The sequence below is a fragment of the Pholis gunnellus genome (assembly GCF_910591455.1).
Source record: "Pholis gunnellus genome assembly, chromosome: 24".
Lineage (NCBI taxonomy): Eukaryota > Metazoa > Chordata > Actinopteri > Perciformes > Pholidae > Pholis > Pholis gunnellus.
Window position 1 is genome coordinate 5794076 of NC_136551.1, and position 19637 is coordinate 5813712.

The 19637-nt window shown below is 42.6% G+C and overlaps 1 protein-coding gene across 1 annotated transcript in view; it reads left to right on the forward strand.

The window, feature by feature from the left end:
- The window catches only part of LOC306715566 (sodium-driven chloride bicarbonate exchanger-like), a gene marked incomplete at its 3' end in the record, with an annotated part of 34183 nt that overhangs the window by 8766 nt on the left and 5780 nt on the right, over positions 1–19637 (forward strand). The window contains exons 3-17 of the mRNA XM_079185974.1: positions 2319–2400; positions 7320–7463; positions 7626–7767; positions 7936–8096; positions 8848–9036; positions 11380–11468; positions 11780–11937; positions 12098–12185; positions 13536–13682; positions 14252–14352; positions 15904–16078; positions 17189–17322; positions 17483–17728; positions 18630–18735; positions 19413–19574. Of these exons, the coding sequence (XP_079042100.1) occupies positions 2319–2400; positions 7320–7463; positions 7626–7767; positions 7936–8096; positions 8848–9036; positions 11380–11468; positions 11780–11937; positions 12098–12185; positions 13536–13682; positions 14252–14352; positions 15904–16078; positions 17189–17322; positions 17483–17728; positions 18630–18735; positions 19413–19574 (2124 nt within the window). The remainder of the gene's footprint in view (positions 1–2318; positions 2401–7319; positions 7464–7625; positions 7768–7935; positions 8097–8847; positions 9037–11379; positions 11469–11779; positions 11938–12097; positions 12186–13535; positions 13683–14251; positions 14353–15903; positions 16079–17188; positions 17323–17482; positions 17729–18629; positions 18736–19412; positions 19575–19637) is intronic.

The window sequence follows — 19637 nt, forward strand, 5'->3', positions numbered from 1 at the left end:
TGGCTGAGACTGAGGGACTTTCCCTGGGGTCCCTGTAGGGGCCAAAACTCTCTACGAGAGCACTCGGTCTGTTAACGTCCCTCTGTACAGTAAGCCCGCCATGTCAGCACTCAGCATCTGTCCACACACTCCTTTCGTGGTTCGGCTTGTCTCTCACGTGGTTGTCCATGTGTGTGTGTGTGTGTCTCTTGAGTGTTGTACCACCAGTGTTCGTGCTTAATCTCCCAGGATCAGAGACTGATGGCCAGCATCAGCCACCTCCAGCTTGTAGAGCTGGACATTTACATTTTCTGTTAATTACTTTTTCTTTAGAGGCAAAAAAATTCTGATTTTTGACTGAAAAATTCTGATTTTATTTCATCACGTCTAATGGCGAGTTTTACGCAAAGGCCAGATACAGCCTTAAAGAGACATGCACCACCCTGTGATATCATCAACAAGTTAAAGTCACTCCTGAGTTCATTTTAAAGCAACAAGACACAATATGTGGTCCTATAGAAGAAAGGCTCGGGCTAGTTGGTGAACTGCTGTAGCTGACGAGCTAAGAGCTAACAAGCTAGCAGGCTGGGAACATGCTAGTGCTAGTAAGTCTAGTTTCACGTTCAAAGGGGATGTCGAACCCTTTTTCTTTGGGGCTGAATAATTAATTGCGATGAACTCAGGGGTTTCTTTAACCTTTTCCGTAATGCCACTGATGGCATGTGGTCACCAGCTGTTGCATGTCTATTTAAGCTTGTGTCTGATTCGCAAAAAATAAAAAAAAATTCATGTGAAAAGCATCTTTGTCAGAATACACAGGCAAGCTGTGTAAGATTGGAAAAATAATGGGGTTTAAGATAAGATAAAATTAGATTAGATATAACTGTATTAATCCCGAAGATGTATCAAAGATTACAACAGAAGAATGAGAAAAAACAATAAGAGTAAAAATATAAACAAAAGAGGGATGAATATTAAGTTCGTAAGAAGTAATACTGACACCAGTGCAAAATAGAATAGTAATAAGAGTAAGATAAATATAGTCAAACAATCAGTGACAGTGAATTTTACACTCAAAGTAGATGCCAGACTCTAGACCAGTGTAGCTTGGCTTGGGCAGACTCTCTCTTGCAGTAATCTCTTAAGCTTACTTATGGGACATGTCCTACTGTGGATCTTTTTTTCTAACGTCCAAAACTTAGTGGTTTTAGCTTATTGTTCCTCCATTCCTGTTTGAGCTTCAGCAGTAGTGGGTTGGCTTATGGATGGCAGTAGGATAGATAATGAGGCCGCTAAATAGTAACAAAGCAAATTCATGGACGGCGTCTAGAGGGCACATGATGTAAACACAACACACCTGGATTTGGGGGAGACAGAGTCAGGAGAGGAGGGAGAAGGTTATGGAGTCACCATAATTGTTCATGACCCGGAGGTATTGACGTGCAGCCAGAACAACCACAGGAAGCCATCTCTCTATTCCAAGGCTAAAACTGTCAATATCGCTGTCCACTGGCTTTAATGATCTGGATACATGCAGCCTCTTGTTATTACTTAATCATTTTGAGTTGATAAGTGTTGATTGGGGAGCTGTTGAGCCACTCATAAAGCTAATAGGGCATGAGAGCATCTGCTCAAAGCGATGAAAAGAGCTAAAGTAACTGATTTGTGTGGACATACGCGCACGCGGTGGTGATTCTTACAGCGCGCTGAGCTCTGCAGTGTTTCTGTGTGAACATTTGGGTTTTAGATTGCCATCCTGAAATGAAAACGCCACGAATTACCAGCCAGTGTTTTCATTAAATATTAAAAAGCAGAGCAGACATTCAAAGACCCGTCCCCTTTTTCTTCGTTTTTCAAGGTCAGGAGCTATTCATAGCATGGAGTAAACCAGGAAAGCGCTATGACGCATCCATTAGCACCGGTCCACGATCCCCCACCTGTCTACGCATCCAGCATCTGCTGCTGCTCCAGTTCCCGAGAAGGTGTGGGCGGAGGAACATTTCCATGATTTAAGGCTCACGCACAACGATGCATGGTTACGATGCTGAGTCTGTGTGCGTTCTCATTTAAGGACACATCACATCGCACTCGGAGCATTTCCATGAAATGTGGATTTTGTTTCAGTGAGGCTCCTTCTGAAGGACCGCATGTCTCATGTGGCTTTGGGGAACGTGAAAAATGATTAAGTGGCGTCATGTGTCAGCTGACGTTCACCTTAGTGCGCGACATCTTCTTATTTTTGCATGTGTGAATCTGATATGAGTATAATATTATAAAATGTGGGTGTTAACATGCAAACTTGTTCATGCTCCTCGTGTGTGTGTGTGTGTCTCTTTCAGAGAGCCGATGAGGAGGCAGTGGTGGACCGCGGGGGCACGCGCTCCATGCTCAACACCAACTTTGAGAAGGAAGAGCTAGAAGGTAACACCCATAAGTGATCATCAACATATAAAATGAATAATAAATGGTTTTAGTGGTGACGACAAAAGTAAATAGGAACTTTATCACTGCATTTCCATAAAGTTAAGGGACTTGCAAGTGACTGATTTTAAGTAAAACACATCAAAATACAAAAAGCTATCGTTGGCATTCTTTGTATCTTTGGCCCCGTTTTGTCATGCGGAGGTTTATTTTCTTTCCCTTTGTAGTCGAGCTTAATTGATGGGAGCTTACTAATGGCAGAAAACCTGTCTGTCCACCTGTCTAAATCATTGCAAATGGATTCTTGATGTGAGTCCTGCAGCATCAAAGAGCGAGGGCTTTATTCTCTGCTCGTGTGTTTGCGTCAGCCTTTCGTCCATCGTAAAAGAGACGGAGAGGCCAATTTCTGCACCGACAGCATCCTGAATTGACAGAGTCTCTCAGGTTTTACTGAGTGTTTTACTTGGCTGGATAATTAACAGAATTCCTCTGAAATCTAGAACGTAAACTGATGACAAGCTGTTCCAACCAGGGTTTACAGTTTTTAAAAGGCACTATGTGCAACTTTAAAAAAATCTTTGTTATCACATAATGACACCAGGGGACGTTAGGTGAACTGCATCAAGGTTCGCATCCTTGCTTCTTTCATGCACACTCTCCATTGCGAGGATCCTGGGCATCGGCCAAAACAGTGGCATTACATTACAATGATATATCATATTTAGAATAATGTTACCCTCTGTAATTTTCCTAAATATTGGCTCCTTTAAACAAACTAGCTTGTCCTTTGCAAATTAACGTTACGAGCCAACCAATGCCAGATCCATGCCACGTAGCTAAGTAACAGCTAGCTGGCTAACCTTAGGTTACAGTTAGCTAGTTAGCCTTGCATTGGTCTTGGCTAGTAGAAAGCAATTGTTAGTTAGACACCTTTGCTTTGTACCGTTACATCTGTTATTTCTTTACTAAAATCACCACTACTTGTCATAATCTTAGCATCATGGATAACGTTAGCTGGAGAAGTCATTTGGCAAGCTAGCCAACTAACGCATCCACTAATACTTTTACTGATACTTCTTTTTGCCAGCTTGACCACGGCATTTTTGTGTAAGTCAAAAAAAGTATAGTCTAGAATATATATAAGGAGAAAATCTTTCTTTTAGAGAATTGCAGAGAACTGCTTCCAGTGTCAGTATCCACTGTATTGTTGTTGCCATGCAACGTTTGCTGAGCCAGCCGGCAAAGATGTCACCCTTTGATTCTGACGCTGCCGGTGAGATGGTTCTTTCATCTCAAGGACCCTCATCCTCGGATGACTAGCTCTCTGTCTGATGCTGTGCGTCAGCAGCACACAGGAGGAGACGGAGATCCTCTGAAGTTATCTCACTGATACCTCTCAGCCTCAACACTCACCTGCGTCCTCATTCTCATACACTCTCACATCTGGAATTTCTACGGGATCCTAGATTGGTTTACGTGTTACAAATTGAATTATATTAGATGGTTTTTAGCAAGGGATTTAAAGGATAGGTCTGGTGATATAAGATACAAATTCCATGAAAACAACAAAACCTGCTGCCCCAAATACACATGAGAGCACCAAATGTGGATTAATCCGCCGCTGAAAGTAGCCCCCAACAAATGCACCGTTCCCTACTAAAAACTACAGTGACCAGCTGTTTTAGGAAGTTAGAGAGCCCCAGATAGGGAAGTATTGAATTACACACTAACACATTATCGATTTTGGCCTTTTCAAAGGATTTGTTGATATTGAAAAATGACTGATACACTGATATAACACTGTCCTGTCAAACACTGTTAGTTCTGTCAGCACTGTTGCCGTTGTTTGTACGGTTAGCTTCTGGTCGCCGACTCAGCCGTCACCATGTTGAGAGCCACGTAGAGGCAATCCCTCAATCATAGATGTGCTCTGAATTTGTAATTTGCACCTTTAACTGCATTCATTAAAGTGTTTTTTATCACAGCCACTTTCCTGTGATCAAAATATTAGTATTGTATGATATGATATTGTAGATTTTGTAATAAACTTGACTTTAAAACCCCTTCAAGTGGGAGAAGTCATAGCCCAGTAACTGCATCTACGAGAATAAATTTAGAACAGCGATTGTGCTGCAACGTCAGAGCCGCATAGCCAGAGCCAGTGGGAAAGAGAATGCACAACCACTCAGAACTGCTTAAATTCTGTGGCTAAGTACATCAGTACATACATGAATACACACACAGCGTCTTAAGGATATAAAAACACCAAAACTCAGCACGTCACACACCGCTGCATGAGTTCAAGCTTTGACTGATTGAAAAAAATAAGAGAAAAGACATTGTTTGACATCAGCAATAGTTCAGGCCTAGAGGACGCAAGCTATTTATGTCCTCCACTCATGAGTCTTGACTCATGAACCTTAAAGCTTTAGTGCTCCGTTCTTATGATTTCCTCATATACTGTGTTGTTTCTGACTGCTGGAATGTGCATTTTATTATGAAATTTGCTTTATGTGCAAAGTCGGTCTTTCCTCTGCTTCTGACATACATAATTTACACAATGCTAACAGCGATTTGCTCTGGATGAATGCGCCTTCAGACGACATGCTGACAGAGTCAAATGAACTCTCAAACTGCAAACACGTTGTGACATACAGTTAGTTTTCCCGTTAACGTTCTCTGACACACCTCACTTTACCTCTGTCCTGAAATCCTGTTGGAGGAAGGCATTGAGTGAGTGTCTCTTTTCAAATGCTGGGATGTCAGTGCGCTCTTACTGTAGGTGATTCATTTAATGACTGTGCATTGTTTGAATCTGATTTGTACGCTATGATGTGATTAGTCATGTCTGCAAAGCAAGTGAAACTTTAAGGCATTCATGTGGGATGTTTTCCCCTCAGACTAAATGAAACAGTGGGTCTGGCAATAATAAACAGAATAAGCTCATTTATTTCTGAACCTGCATAAATGGCTTAACTTTAGCTAGGATTTAACTTTGAAAGCAGAAGGGGTTCCCCAACGTTTTTCTATAATAGATAAGATTTAAGGGCTTAGGTTTGGTGAAGGAACACTATGAAGTCAGAGCTTCTTCACAGGGTTATTTTCGTACAGTAAACTAAGACTGAAACTGAAATGAAAGTAAGCAGTAAAAAATGTGTTGTTACCCGAAACTAAATAAAACCGATATCCTTAAAAAAGATGTCGGAAATGTCTTAAAACTTGCATTCTCTCTACTGACCAGCAGGGGGCGACTCCTCTGATTGTATAGAAGTCTATGAGAAAATGACTCTACTTCTCTCTTGATTTATTACCTCAGTAAACATTGTAAACATGAGTTTATGGTCTCAATCGCTAGTTTCAAGTCTTCTTTTATACAGCATGATGTTCATTTAGTAAATTATGGTCCATTCAGAGTCAAATAGGCCATAAAGCAGGGTATGCTTTAAGGCCGGCTTACTGTGATTGACAGGTCACTTCCAGAGCCGTATACGGCGTCTCTACGTCACTCCTCCGCATTCCAAATATGGTAACTTCCGTTCATTGGTTGCGAAAAAACCCAACATGATGACGGCTGAGATCCAAAATGGCGACGGCAAACTCGGGAAACTCAAAACTTCAAAACGGCAGTCCACAAACCAATGGGTAGTGGTAGTAGTTTCCACAATCACCAGTAGAAATGCCGCTTTTGATTGAATTACAGTTTAACAAATGTCATCTGGGAATGTTATTTTAACTCGGTACAATGTGACACAAGAGAGCAAAATGTATTATTAACAGAGATCCCTTTATGATCGCTCATTGTGCTTTCTTCATGGTAAAAGATGAAATAGGGAACCAACTTATTGCCTTCTGATGGATCCCAGTGTGCAGCTCTCAAGCATCGAATTGCCCTCAGAGTTGCATTATGCCGGACGCTGTGGCGCCTCATATGGCGCAGGCGAACAGGGTGTCCTAAAGAGTTGTCCGTGTCCGGCTACCGAGCCGAGGACCCGGCGGCTCGACCGTGATGAAGGAGGGGAAAGTCAGCTTCCATTATCTCCGCGTTGACCCTGTGGATGCACGCACAGGCACACACATCAGAGAGAGCGCTCACATCGTACAATATCCTCTCACAATCCCAGTCTCTTTATTTGTCCCATATTGATTAAAAATAAAAATAAACTCCCTAATTGTAAAAGTCATCCAATTTCAAAATTGATTTTCAGCATCAGAGAGGACAAGAGCTCCTTATTCAAGCGCAGGCACAGCGGGGCCTGGAGCTAGCAGTTCATTTGCTAAGTGCTGCTTCTCTGGTTCCACTCTATCTGACTACACGCTACTGCCTGGTGTTCCCATAGTTGACTTTCAGTGTACTGACTCAGTCACTCAGTCACGCCCAATCTCATTGCTCTCATTGCCAATATTGGAAGCTCTGAAAGCCCACCTTATTCCTAGCCACATGATACCTTGTGTGAATTATGAGGGTTACCTCTGGTTCTTTCTTTCAGTGAGCTGGCTCCAGAGAGCCAGTGGTATGCTACACCCTTTTTTTCTGAGAGATGTTTTGGGAAAGAAATTACACTTGGATAATGCACAGTAGGATTTTTATCTACTTTACTGATTCCAAATGTGAGGAACATTGTGAAAGACTGATACATCCAAGGAAGGCCTTGAAACTTTTCTTCAAATTTGTCACAAATGTCCACCTGAACTGCTCAAATTTGGTGGTCAATGGTTTTGGCTATAAATGAAGAATTATTTGGCTAATTATGACAATTTCCTGGCATTTGTACAGACATGGATATACACTGCAACGTGAAGTAAGTCAGGTCGAAGAAAACACGAGTTAGATGCCATTGTAAAAAGGTGGGAAGATCAAACTAGTCTTTGGACAAAAGGACAGACCGAAGAATCTAACTTGTGCTGCATGTTGTCTCCAGGTCACCGCACTCTCTACATCGGGGTTCACGTTCCCCTGGGCAGGAGGTCGCACAGACGCCACCGTCACCACGGACACAAACACAGGAAGAGGTCCAAGGAGAGGGACTCCACAGCTGATGATGGAAGAGAATCCCCCTCGCACAGTAAGTCTTCAAAATGCACTGACGCTAACTCCAGCTTCAGTTCACTCCGAACCAGTTCCGCCAACGCACATCATATTTTATTTCTTGTTCAAATTTTGTCGCATGCTCTCCTTCCTCCTTTCTCCATCTCCACTTGTCCTCCGCCTGTCCCACTGGCTGCAGCAGACACACCAGCTCAGAGGGTGCAGTTTCTGTTGGGGACAGAGGATGGCGACGAGGAGCACATCCCCCACGCCCTGTTCACCGAGTTGGACGAAATCTGCCTCAGGGAGGGTGAGGACGCCGAATGGAAAGAGACAGCCAGGTACACCGCTGTGGCCGGCCGCATGAGCTGGGTCTGGCCAGCTGTGCCTTTTTTCCTCTGTTGCACCTGAGATTTTGATCCTGTTTGTGTCTGACTGCAAGCTTTTATCGCTGTTATGGCGCCATACACTGTTTACCAACCACCGATTTGTGTTTATTATCCGTGCAGGTGGCTTAAGTTTGAGGAGGATGTCGAGGATGGTGGTGAGCGGTGGAGTAAACCCTACGTAGCCACTCTGTCTCTGCACAGTCTCTTCGAGCTCCGCAGCTGCATCATGAACGGCACCGTGATGCTGGACATGAGGGCCAACTCGCTGGAGGAGATCGCAGGTGACCGCTTGGGGCTGGACAATATCCTGGGGTCTCATTGGTTAAAACTAAAATCTGTTTGTGCCACATTTGAGCAAACAAAAAGGATGTGGCGTTCCCCAAGGCTCTGTTCTCAGGCCTCTTCTTTTCAACAATTACTAGCTCAGATTATTGAAAACAACTAAATATATTAACATTCTTATGCAGACAACACACATATTTACTTAAAAGAAGACTGATTTAGCATTGCAAGTCGATAACAATGTCGGTTTTGTCTTTTTACAAAAGACTCCACACATACAAATCAACTATTTCTTAATCCTTTTATCTATGTGTTTTGAAATATCCTTGTGTTATTTATATGTCTTGTCTTAGCATTGCACAGTTGCCTTGTTGCTGAATGGTGCTATACAAACAAACTAAAGTTGACATTTTCAAAATTTGCAGCAGTGCAGAGGCCGGGTCAACTAGGCTGACATTATAACGTGTGAACAAAAGCCCACCCAGGAAAACTGGGCTTTGGTTTTTGAGGGCAGCCAAAGAGAGTGTTTATCTGATTGTGGAAAAAATCTGTGCTGTGTGAACTTAACCTGGTTTGGTGCGATTAAATCAGCAGCAGCGGGTAATTTTTTTTGTCGGAATAATCAGCTTAGAAATCACTGGCTGCCACGCAGGAGTATCAGGAGTAGCCTTTGTGAGATTCACATGTGTTAAAAGAGTAATGTGGAAACCTATTTTTCTTTGTCACCCAATGTGTGTCTTTACTTCTCAGACATGGTTCTGGATCAGCACGAGTTGTCGGGCCCTGTAGGTCAGGATTCCAGGAAGAGGATCCGCGAGGCCCTGCTCAAACAGCACCACCACCAAAACCATAAGAAACTGGCCAACCGCATTCCTATCGTACGCTCCTTCGCTGATATTGGCAAGAAGCAGTCCGAGCCTCATTCCATGGACAAGAATGGTGAGCAAATGGGCCAATCCTTGACCCTAAATATTGTTGTATGTGAATATATAGGGCATTTATGTATAATGTTGTAATCCTTTGCATGCATTTTTCCAAAGTCTGTCCATCTGTGACTTACTGTTTTACTGCTGTTTGATATCTCATTTTCTCCTTTCTCGTTTGTGTTTCTCCGTGTTTGTGTACGTGTTTGTTCTCGTCTGCTGGGTTTTGCATGCGCGTGTGCACGTGTGTCATTCACTCAACCAGTAAACGGCCTCTATTATCAACCCGTAAAACCTCACAAGTGTTTGCCCGAGCTCCCCAAGAATACACCACCCAGAGAGGCCCTCTCCCGTGCGGCATGGCCGCGGTGTGTGTGTTGCTCATCATGTCTTTCCACCCCTCCATCACCTTTGAGCTCCTCCAGTGGCCACATGACCCCAGACAATACCAGCACTAAACGCCTTAGTGTTCTTCAGGCAGTTGCGCAAGGCTACTGTCCCATCGCACATGACGACACAGAGCAGGAAATCTGCACAGGCAACCAGAGCGCCTCGGCTGATGCTCTAAACACTAAAAGCCCAGAGATAGTAGTAGCAATAGAATAAAAAGGAACTAATTAAAGCGGAGAGCATCATTATGAGAGGTTAGAAATGGGTTATGTGCGGTCAAGAAGAGAGAAAAAACCTCTGCATTCTACTCACAGTCGTGATGCTTCTTAAGCTGGTCTATTTTTGAAACTCTCAAGTGAGGCAATAAAAAGAAAAGTAGATGGTTTTAAGTATGCAGAAGCTTTTCTGTACTTTTAACAACTTTGAGTAAGTGGTAGCAATTCTGCAGAAACAGGGCATGTGCAGTGTACTGGTTGTCATGATTATGCTCTCCACTTCTTGTCATTGTCAACAATGTGTTCAATGACTAGAAACCATAGAAGATCTGTGACTCATGTTCTTCACTCATAACAGTGACTAATTGCTAATAGCGGTAGCTAACTTCTTAAAATCCATGGTGTAACTCCATAACACAAAATCTAATCTTCATTTTGTTACCTATAGGATTGTTATTCAAAGAAATAGTTCTACATTTGTTTTCACTTTCTTGCACAGAGTTAGTTAAACCACCCCTGTGTCTTTATGGTAAATATGAAGCTGATTAGCTTAGCTTAGCATAGCATAACGACTGGAAAAAGGTAGAAACAGATTTTGTCCACGGGTAATAAAATAAGGTCAACACTTAAAGTCTAGTTTGTTTGATTTATATGATAAGGTAAGTGTAAAACTATTTGGGGTTTGACAATGGGGGTTATGTTCTGGAGTATTTATGCTAAGCTCAGCTAACCAGCTACTGGCACCGGCTTCACTTTGCAAGTGGAATCGATTTTCTCATCTAACTTAAGGCAAGTGAGTACATGAATTTGCCAAAATATTCCTTCAAAGGAATATTTCTACATTTTGGGTTAGACAAGTAGATTGATATCATTCTCATGCTAAAATATGAAGCTACAGGCAGCAGCCCAAGTTATCTTAGCTTATCGCAACAGCTGGAAGCAGCTAGTCTGGCTCTGTCCAATGGGGAGCTTTAGAGATGCTGTTAGGAGGATTTGTTACCAGATTTTGTTACCAAGCCAGGCTAGCTGTTTCCAGTTAGCTAAGCTAAGCTAACCCGCTGCTGGCTTTACTGTAGCTTCACATTGAACCGACAGCTTTGAGAGTGGTCTTAATCTTCTCATCTAACTATCTGCAAGAGAGCGTAAAAGAGCATTTCCTTAAATGTCGAACAACACCTTTAGTTTTAGTAGCAACACTCCTTGTGACATTTTGAGCAAGCCACATTTCTTGCGTTTCCTTGTGCGTGCTGGGATTTGCTCAAACAGCTGCAACTGGTGCATTCACATCACAAACTGCTTGAGATTTAAATTTAAAAGGAGCAATCTTTGACTTTGTTTTCCGCAAAACTAAAACTAAAAAAGCTTTTTGAATGGGAAACTATTTGTTGATACACTGAAGTTAAAGATTGTACCTCATTTAGTTTACTTCACTTGATTTGGAGAAATAATGTTTATGTTCTTGCTAAAATCACTATGTCCACTGCACCACTGAGCATCTCTCAGATTAATATTAATCTAACTCACCAGGTACACTCTGAAACAAGGTACAATATTATCTTTTGTCACGAGGGCTGAACCTTTTCAGGTACAGCGCCCAAAACAAAAGGCTCTACTATTGTATCATATTTTTCCGAGAATGTAACTGTACCCTCTAGTCACTCACTGGAGACCTTTGTCTTTGTGTGGGAAAGTAGTGTTGTGATAGGCCGAGCCTCCGTGAAAATTGACATGATGTTTCCTGCTCTGCCCGACAGGCCAAACGGTCTCACCCCAGTCCCAGCCGGCTAACAATGAGGGCAAACAGGACGTCAGCCGAGAAAACAGCGCCGTCGACTTCAGCAAGGTGAGCAACCGGACTTACCGCTGGTCCCGCTGTTTATCTACAGGCACTGATAGCTGGACACATAACTAGTGCTGTATGTTTAACCAAGGTTGGGTTACGTGTGAAATGGTCACCTTTCCCTGGGAAACCGACTGGAATTTAACAGGATAAAGCTTGTTTTCTTTTGTTGTGTGGACCATCAGATTCAGATCCAGCCAGTGTTTTGGATATAGATGATTTACTGCAATAACCACTTTCAATCTGTCTTTTAGCTAAAAGCAGAACATTTATACTAATCTTTTGTGCTGTTTTGGTTTCCCTCTGTCTCACAGATTGACCTCCACTTCATGAAGAAGATCCCTCCTGGTGCTGAGGCGTCTAACGTCCTGGTAGGGGAGCTGGAATTCCTAGACCGCCCCGTTGTGGCCTTCGTCCGCCTGGCTCCTGCTGTGCTGCTCAATGGCCTAGCTGAGGTTCCCATCACCACCAGGTCATACACGAACTGCTGGAAAAGCCCCCTGCTTGCCTCTGCCTCTCTTTCTCTCTGTCAACTGTTTCAAATCTGGATAGATAAGCTGATAATCCTCTCAATGCTTCATTAGAAATGGATTTGACTTTTACTCAAACCTGCTTTCCTTTGTGTTACACAGGTTTCTTTTCATCCTGCTCGGCCCTCTGGGAAAAGGTCCACAGTATCATGAAATTGGCCGGTCTATTGCTACCCTGATGACAGATGAGGTGAGGCCGAAGTACAACATTATTAAGGTTCAAATTCTGGCTGTATGATGATGCTGGCAGGGGTGGAGGACGTAGTAAAAAAACCAATACAACAATGTAAATATCACAAAAATGAGGACTTGTACTGTGAGACGCAACTTACTTGATTTTACCGTCTCCATAACCTAGTGCACTCTTTCAGTTGCAGCTGCTGGTACCAGAATATTATCCAGAAAACTCTAAATTTTGATGAAAAACATGAACCTTTTATTATCACATAAATCTGTCGATACACATAAATGAGAAGTTTAATAGCTTCCCCTCTTTTACAAAATGTTCCTTCCTGCAGTCATGCAAGTGATTCTGACATAAAAGTCATGTATTTATGTGTTCCTGCTTTAAGGTATTTAAAGAGCTCCTTTTTGTCAAATATTTAAAATTATTATTAAAATGGAATTGATTAATTTATAAAATATTGTGTAATCTGCTAACAAGCTCAATCTTATTAAGGAAAGGTTTATTCCCTTTTTATAAGAAAAGTGTAATATATATAATGATAAAAGAGATGTTTTTTACACTGAACAATGCATCAAGACAAAAGTCAAAAGTACATATATTTTCTATATTTGTTTTTTATGGTTATATATGTAGTTAATGGAGCCGAAAAACTATCCCATCAATCAAAAGTCCACCTACCAACTCTACGTTTCTGTAACTGACCCGACCTTTGACCTCTGTTAAAAGCTGGAGAAGCCTTTGGGGATCCGCAGACATGAAAACAGTGACAGGATTTCCCACAGTGCAGCAATGAGCTGATGTTACTGAACATCATCAGAGCCAGATGTTGCCTTTTTTCCTCTGGGATGTATGGAAATAGACGTGTATGGATGTCAGCCTAATTCATCATAATTGGGAATGAATTGTACCCATCACTCTTATCTGTTGTTCAGCCAACAAGAATCGTATTCTGTGTTCCATAAAAACAATGGAATGCTGAATAGGCTATTTCGCATTGTTGTGTTAATGTTATGTATGGAGATAGTAATAATCCTCTGCTGAATAAACATTTTGTTGCACTGGTATATGACTTTCTGTAAATCTATTGAAATGTACTCTGTGACTCAGTGCAGAAGTTCGGAAGCCCAGAGAGGGAAGTGAGAGAAAAAAAAAAATGTTCTCTCATGTGACAGGATGAGAGAAAAAAGATCCTGTCACCTACCAACTTTTTGAATCACCTTTAGATCAGACTTATCAAACCACATTCAGATCACACTTAGAAAATGGATCACTACAATTTCTTTTTCTCACTTGCCTCTCAGAGCTCCCGTAGCAGACTATGAAAGAAAGTAACTCCCGTCATCTGCTCCACAGATTTTCCATGACGTCGCTTACAAGGCCAAAGACAGGAATGACCTGGTGGCGGGCATCGATGAGTTTCTGGACCAGGTGACAGTGTTACCCCCCGGAGAGTGGGACCCCTCCATCAGAATAGAGCCTCCCAAAAACGTGCCGTCTCAGGTAAACCGTTAACGTAACGAACAGAAAAGTGACACTATTTCTTTTTTTCAATCCTCTCCACTGCCGCCACTCAAAAAACTCAACCACTAAGCTAAACCGTTTGAGAGTTTGACGTATCTGTATCACCCCCTGCGTCACACTGCCTGCTGAGAGATATTGAAGCATCTGCGCTCTCCTCTAATCTCGACTGCGTTGTACTCTGTGCTTTGATGCCGCTCCCCAGGGCTCTGCTCTCAATCCTCTCCAAAACATTCTCTATTTTTCCTCCATTAGTTATCTCGGTCTACTTTGAAACTCCGTCATCTTGTTTGGGAGAGATACCGATCAGAAAGTTGCTCCAGATGATGACAAAAAGTCTTTTCCGCCTTTTGTCATTAGGCTCATGTGGTGAATTAATGCGATACCGCTGTGCAATTACATGCACGATTCATGCATAAGAGAACAATCATTTGGTATTTAGGTTGGAATGACTGTAACATCTGGTGTCGACAAATGTCTGACTCAGACGCTTATTGTCATGATGATGGCCAGTAACAGACAGTTTACTGACAGTGATCTTAACGACACAGGAAAAGCGGAAGATCCCCCCCCTTCCCAACGGAGTGACAGATCTTGGAGACTCGGAGGAACACGGAGGGCACGGCGGCCCTGAGCTGCAGCGCACCGGGAGGTAAGTGCTCGTCTTTGACGCCGTCTCCCTGTCGCCTGTTCGCTCTCTCGCTGTCCCCAAACTATAAATTTAGCCTTTCTGAAGAGGCAGACTACCCTGCTGTCCCGTTATCATACATCACACTTCAACTCCTCAAAGACCTGTTGGTTGACTTTCAATTCATGATGAGTTTAGATACTCCAGCACACACTAACATAAAATCACATTGCAACATTTTTATTATCATTATTATTACATTTACTAAAGTACTTAACTTAAAAACTCTTTTCTCTTTTTTATTTCACCCTCATTAAATTCATCTGACAGCAGAAGTAACGAGTTACTTTTCAGATTATCTGCATTAATTTGCATTTTTCTGAAAATTCAATCAAAATTTGCTCTACGTTTGGATGGAAACTTGACTAATGAGTTATTTGCACTTACACCAAAGAGACATTTCCCAGCTCAATTTCTCACATGGTTTCATTTAATAACTGTTTCGAGGCCCAATGAGGTTAAATTATCCCAAATTTAAAAGAAAAGCAATGATTGGAGAAAGTGTCATGACCCCAACGATTTATCTTGTGCCCCTTGAGAGGGCCCCGAGCCCTAGGCTGGCGATCACTGGACTAAACTATCTAACTGTATATAAAGTAGATCAAACCAGCTCCACCACGAGAAGTTACATATTAAAATGCTGATGCATCAGTATTAACAATCTAATTATGTCACGTATAATGACATATCAGTCACATGGACCATTTCGGCAACAACAAGTACTTTTACTGGTTTATACTTAAGTATATTTAGCTGGTAATACTTTTACAGTAAGTGTAATGAAGCATATTTACATTGTTGTATTGGAGTTTGTTTAATCATGACACACATCACTGTGTGTTGTTTTTAACTGTACATGAGGTACATACATGTGTTGTATTTTGTATTTTTCATGGTATGAGGTAGCCGGTGATGTGTTTTCCTGTTTTGCTTCTTTTTGTGTCATTGACGCTAACGATTCATGCAGACAAAAGGTGTGAGGTCTTTGTTTTGTTAAACTCCAAATGTACGTCTAGCAATTTCTGTTCATACCTCCTTGAAGAAGTCTCGACGCCAAGAATAACATTTTATTATTAATAGTTGTAAAAGGGATTAAACATCATGTTGCCCAATGACAAGCAGGGGATTGTGGATGCTGTGGCATGCTGCAGTACAGAAGCTCAGTCTCAGTTATCAACCACCGCCACCTCCTCCCGGGACTCGGCATCGGTGCCTCAGACCGAAATATGCATAACGTCCCACCCGCTGTTGCCATAGCAACCGCCTCCAGCTGGCTCACCGCGGCCCCGGCCCGCTGCAGCAGAAAAAGCCTGCTCGCTCTGGCTGAGAGTCACTCAGACGGAAGCATGAGTCGACAAATGTGCACACACTTACATTGATAAAAGCACAAAGCTTTGTTGAGTAAGTTCGATGACAGCATCGATACGCTGCGCTACAATGGTTTTGTTCAGAGATGCCGTTTGTGGTCCCAGAACAGCACACGTGTACTTTATTTTTGCGGGCTTTTCACCACAGGTTATTCGGCGGCTTCTTCATGGACATCAAGCGAAAGGCTCCTCACTACATTTCCGACTTCACAGACGCCATCAGCCTGCAGTGTCTGGCCTCGTTCCTCTTCCTCTACTGCGCCTGCATGTCGCCGGTCATCACCTTCGGAGGACTCCTGGGTGAGGCCACAGAGGGACGAGTGGTAAGAGGCGACATCTTTACTGCTCCCGAGACATGAGCGCACGTCATTTGTCTGTAACTGATTTTTTAGTCGTGTACTTCATCACCCCGTCCTTGTACAGTCATTGACGTCATATTCGTGAGAAGAGAGTTTTGAAACAACCAAAGTCAGAAGTTTTCTTCAATTTTAAATAGATAGCTGTAGCATCTGGGGAGGATGTGACTCAGAACATAAGTACAACTACATCAAATGGTTGCTGCGTCTCGCTCAAAGGCACCTTGAAACTAGTTGCTGAGTGAAGCGTACGCACAGCCTCCCTTGAATTTCCGATGTTGCTCCTCTAATCTCCATAAACCTTTTTTTTCATCACCAGCTGATATGGTACAATAAGCTTGCGCCGTGTTTTTTTACCCGTGCTAGCGGTGAGGCTTAAGGGATGACAATGTCTGTCAGTTGGTTGGTCGTTTCACCACTTTGGTCCAGATTGAAATATCTCAGCAACTATTAGATGGATTGCCACTACATTTAATACAGACATTCGTGGTCCCCAGAATCCTAATAAGGCAATGGTCCCTGACCCGATTAAGCGTCACCATAAGGTTAATATTTGTGTTTGTTTTGAGTGAAATGTCTAAAAACTACTGGATGGATTGCCATATTTGGTTTATGATACTTTGGTTTATGACCAAATACCTGCAAATCTAATGACATACCCATCAGCCTCAGGTCCTCTTTGTGTTTTTTGTCACAAGTCATGAAGCCATGAAGCTCACCAACACTCTTCAAAGGTCATTTCTTTGTAGTTGTAATCTCTGCTGGCTAAAAGCGTCGACACTGTTTGGTTGAACAGATTGTCCACTGTTGTCTAGGGCTTATGTGAAATGGCGTTTGTTAAAGGGTTGCGCGTTGCGTCATTTTATAATCTTACTTACGTTTTAGAGCAAAATTGCGATTAATGTGCTTAGCGTCGCTCGCTTAATCATCAATTACATCCATTTGGATTTTTAGAAATTTGCATCGTCATTGTGAGCACGTTGCCATGCTAGCGTTAGCAATTAGCTCAAAGTGCCACGGTGTTCATGCAAAGCGTGTAACTGAGAGAAGTAACAATGTTGTTTCCTGTGTTCCCAGAGTGCTATCGAGTCCCTGTTTGGGGCTTCCATGACTGGAATAGCCTACTCTATTTTTGCCGGTCAGCCCCTCACCATCCTGGGCAGCACTGGGCCTGTTCTTGTCTTTGAGAAAATCCTCTTCAAGTTCTGCAAGTAGGTTGTCTTCTTTTTCTCCAGTAAAAATTGTGTTTTGTTACAGTAGAATATTTCAGTGTTGATGGTGGATGTGTGTGCTTTCTGCGTGAGTGGGGATGCCATATGTAATGGCTTCTCCCCCTCACTCCCGTGTATGTGTGTGTCCCGTCTCTCTCAGGGAGTACGGCCTCTCCTACCTCTCCCTGAGGGCCTGTATTGGCCTGTGGACGGCCTTCTTGTGTCTACTGCTGGTGGCCACGGACGCCAGCTCGCTTGTCTGTTACATCACGCGCTTCACAGAGGAAGCTTTCGCTGCACTGATCTGCATCATCTTCATTTACGAGGCCCTGGAGAAGCTGCTCCACCTGGGGGTGCACTACCCCATCAATAAAAACAACGACCTTCAGAAACTCACACAGTACTCGTAAGTGCTCTTTTCAAATCCACAAGTGCTGATTTTTTTGTTTGTTTAATTATGGTTTTGGACTGTTGGATGAAAACAACTACTACCATTCAGTATCTCCAGTATAGAAGTGATTTACACATTTTTGATATCCACTCTAACCCGTGAAGCACTGTACTGATGTCATCATCATTGTTGCATACACAGCATTTGCACACACATGCTTGCAACATCAAACAGCAGATGGTGCCGTGGTATAGTAGACTCGCAAAGAGTTTTGCTTTATGGTGAATAATCCCATGTTGAGTGTGTGTCAGTAGCATCATGCATTATCCACATAAGCTGGCTGGTGGCTGTCAGGCCAAGAGCTCCTTCTGTGGTTTTCTATTCTGGTGTAGTGGACAGCAGGCTATGCTGACATTTAGTTTTGTAAAATACCAGCAGAATCAGTCATTTTGATGTCATGTTGATGGCTGAACATGTTGAAAGTGGTGTGTAATGCCCATTATTTTTCTCGATCATTAAATTAATTTAGTCTCTAAAATGTCAGAATATTGGAAAAGCTAATTCAAAAAGCCCAAGTAGACATATTGAACTTTCTTTGTTTTGTGCCACCAACAGTCCAAATCCAAAGGTATTTATTTTAATATCCTAGAACAATAAGAAGCCCAGAAAACGTTCACATTTTAGAAGTTGACAACAGTGAATTTTAGCTTCAGATCTTTTGAGAAGTACAACAGTATGTACCTCGATAGATGTCTTAGACCTTAGATACAGTATTTAGGACATGAAAGTCAAACTTCTTTTGTTTGTATCAAAAATGTGTCTTTATGAATGAATGTATTTCTATTTAGCTATTAGTATATTCACCTTGTTCTTTTATAAGTATTTAAGAAAACTAACTACAGAATATCCACCTCAGGTGTGCGTGTGTGGAGCCCATGAACCCGAGCAACGAGACCTTGCGGTTCTGGGAGGAGAAGAACATCACAGCCTCCCAGGTCAACTGGACCATGCTGGAGGTCAAGGTAAGGCACCCTTGACATTTGGAGAGAAATAGCTGTACATAAGTTGCATTTAAATAAGGGTCGTCTAAGGCCTTGAGATGCTTCGATCTTGCGTTCAAGTGGACTTCTAATCATGGTTAAATGATCCAAAGAAGATCGAGAAGGTAATTCTAAAGCCAGCCTTCAATTAACACACCATCAACATTTGTTGGGGATATTTCTTGCAGTCTCTGGCACCGCGTCGTGTCTCCCACACTTTGCTTCATCATTAAGCGTCATAAGTCTAGGCGGGGATTAGGAACGTGTGGGCAGAGCATTTCACGGGATTTAGCCGTGCAGAATGAGCATGGAGATGAAGTGTGAAGACTGGATTCTCTCGCAGTCAGACACAAATAAGTCGTGCCAGTGGCGACACTCCCACATACGCTTGAATAGCCGCAAATAGTTAGATAGGCACGGGAGGCCACTGGGATTGTATGGAAATAGATGAATCACACTATTTAGATATTTAAAGCATAGAGCGCTGAATAAATCAAAGATGAACCTACCAGATTGTTCAGACCACTGACACCGACATCCATCATCGCCATTATTTCCACCGACATTCTAATCATTTTTATTATCACCAACCTGATTATTATTACCACCATCTTCATCATCATCATCATCATCATCACCGTGTCCTCTGGTGCCAGTAGGAGTGCGAGATGTTTCACGGGGAGTTCGATGGCAGCGCCTGCGGCCCCCACGGCCCCTACGTCCCCGACGTCCTCTTCTGGTGCGTCGTCCTCTTCTTCTCCACCGTCTTCATGTCCGCCTTCCTCAAGGAGTTCAAGACGAGCCGCTACTTCCCCACTAAGGTACGTAGAGAAAGAGAAACAGAAACGACCACAAAGAGACGCAAAACAATCAAAAAGAGACAC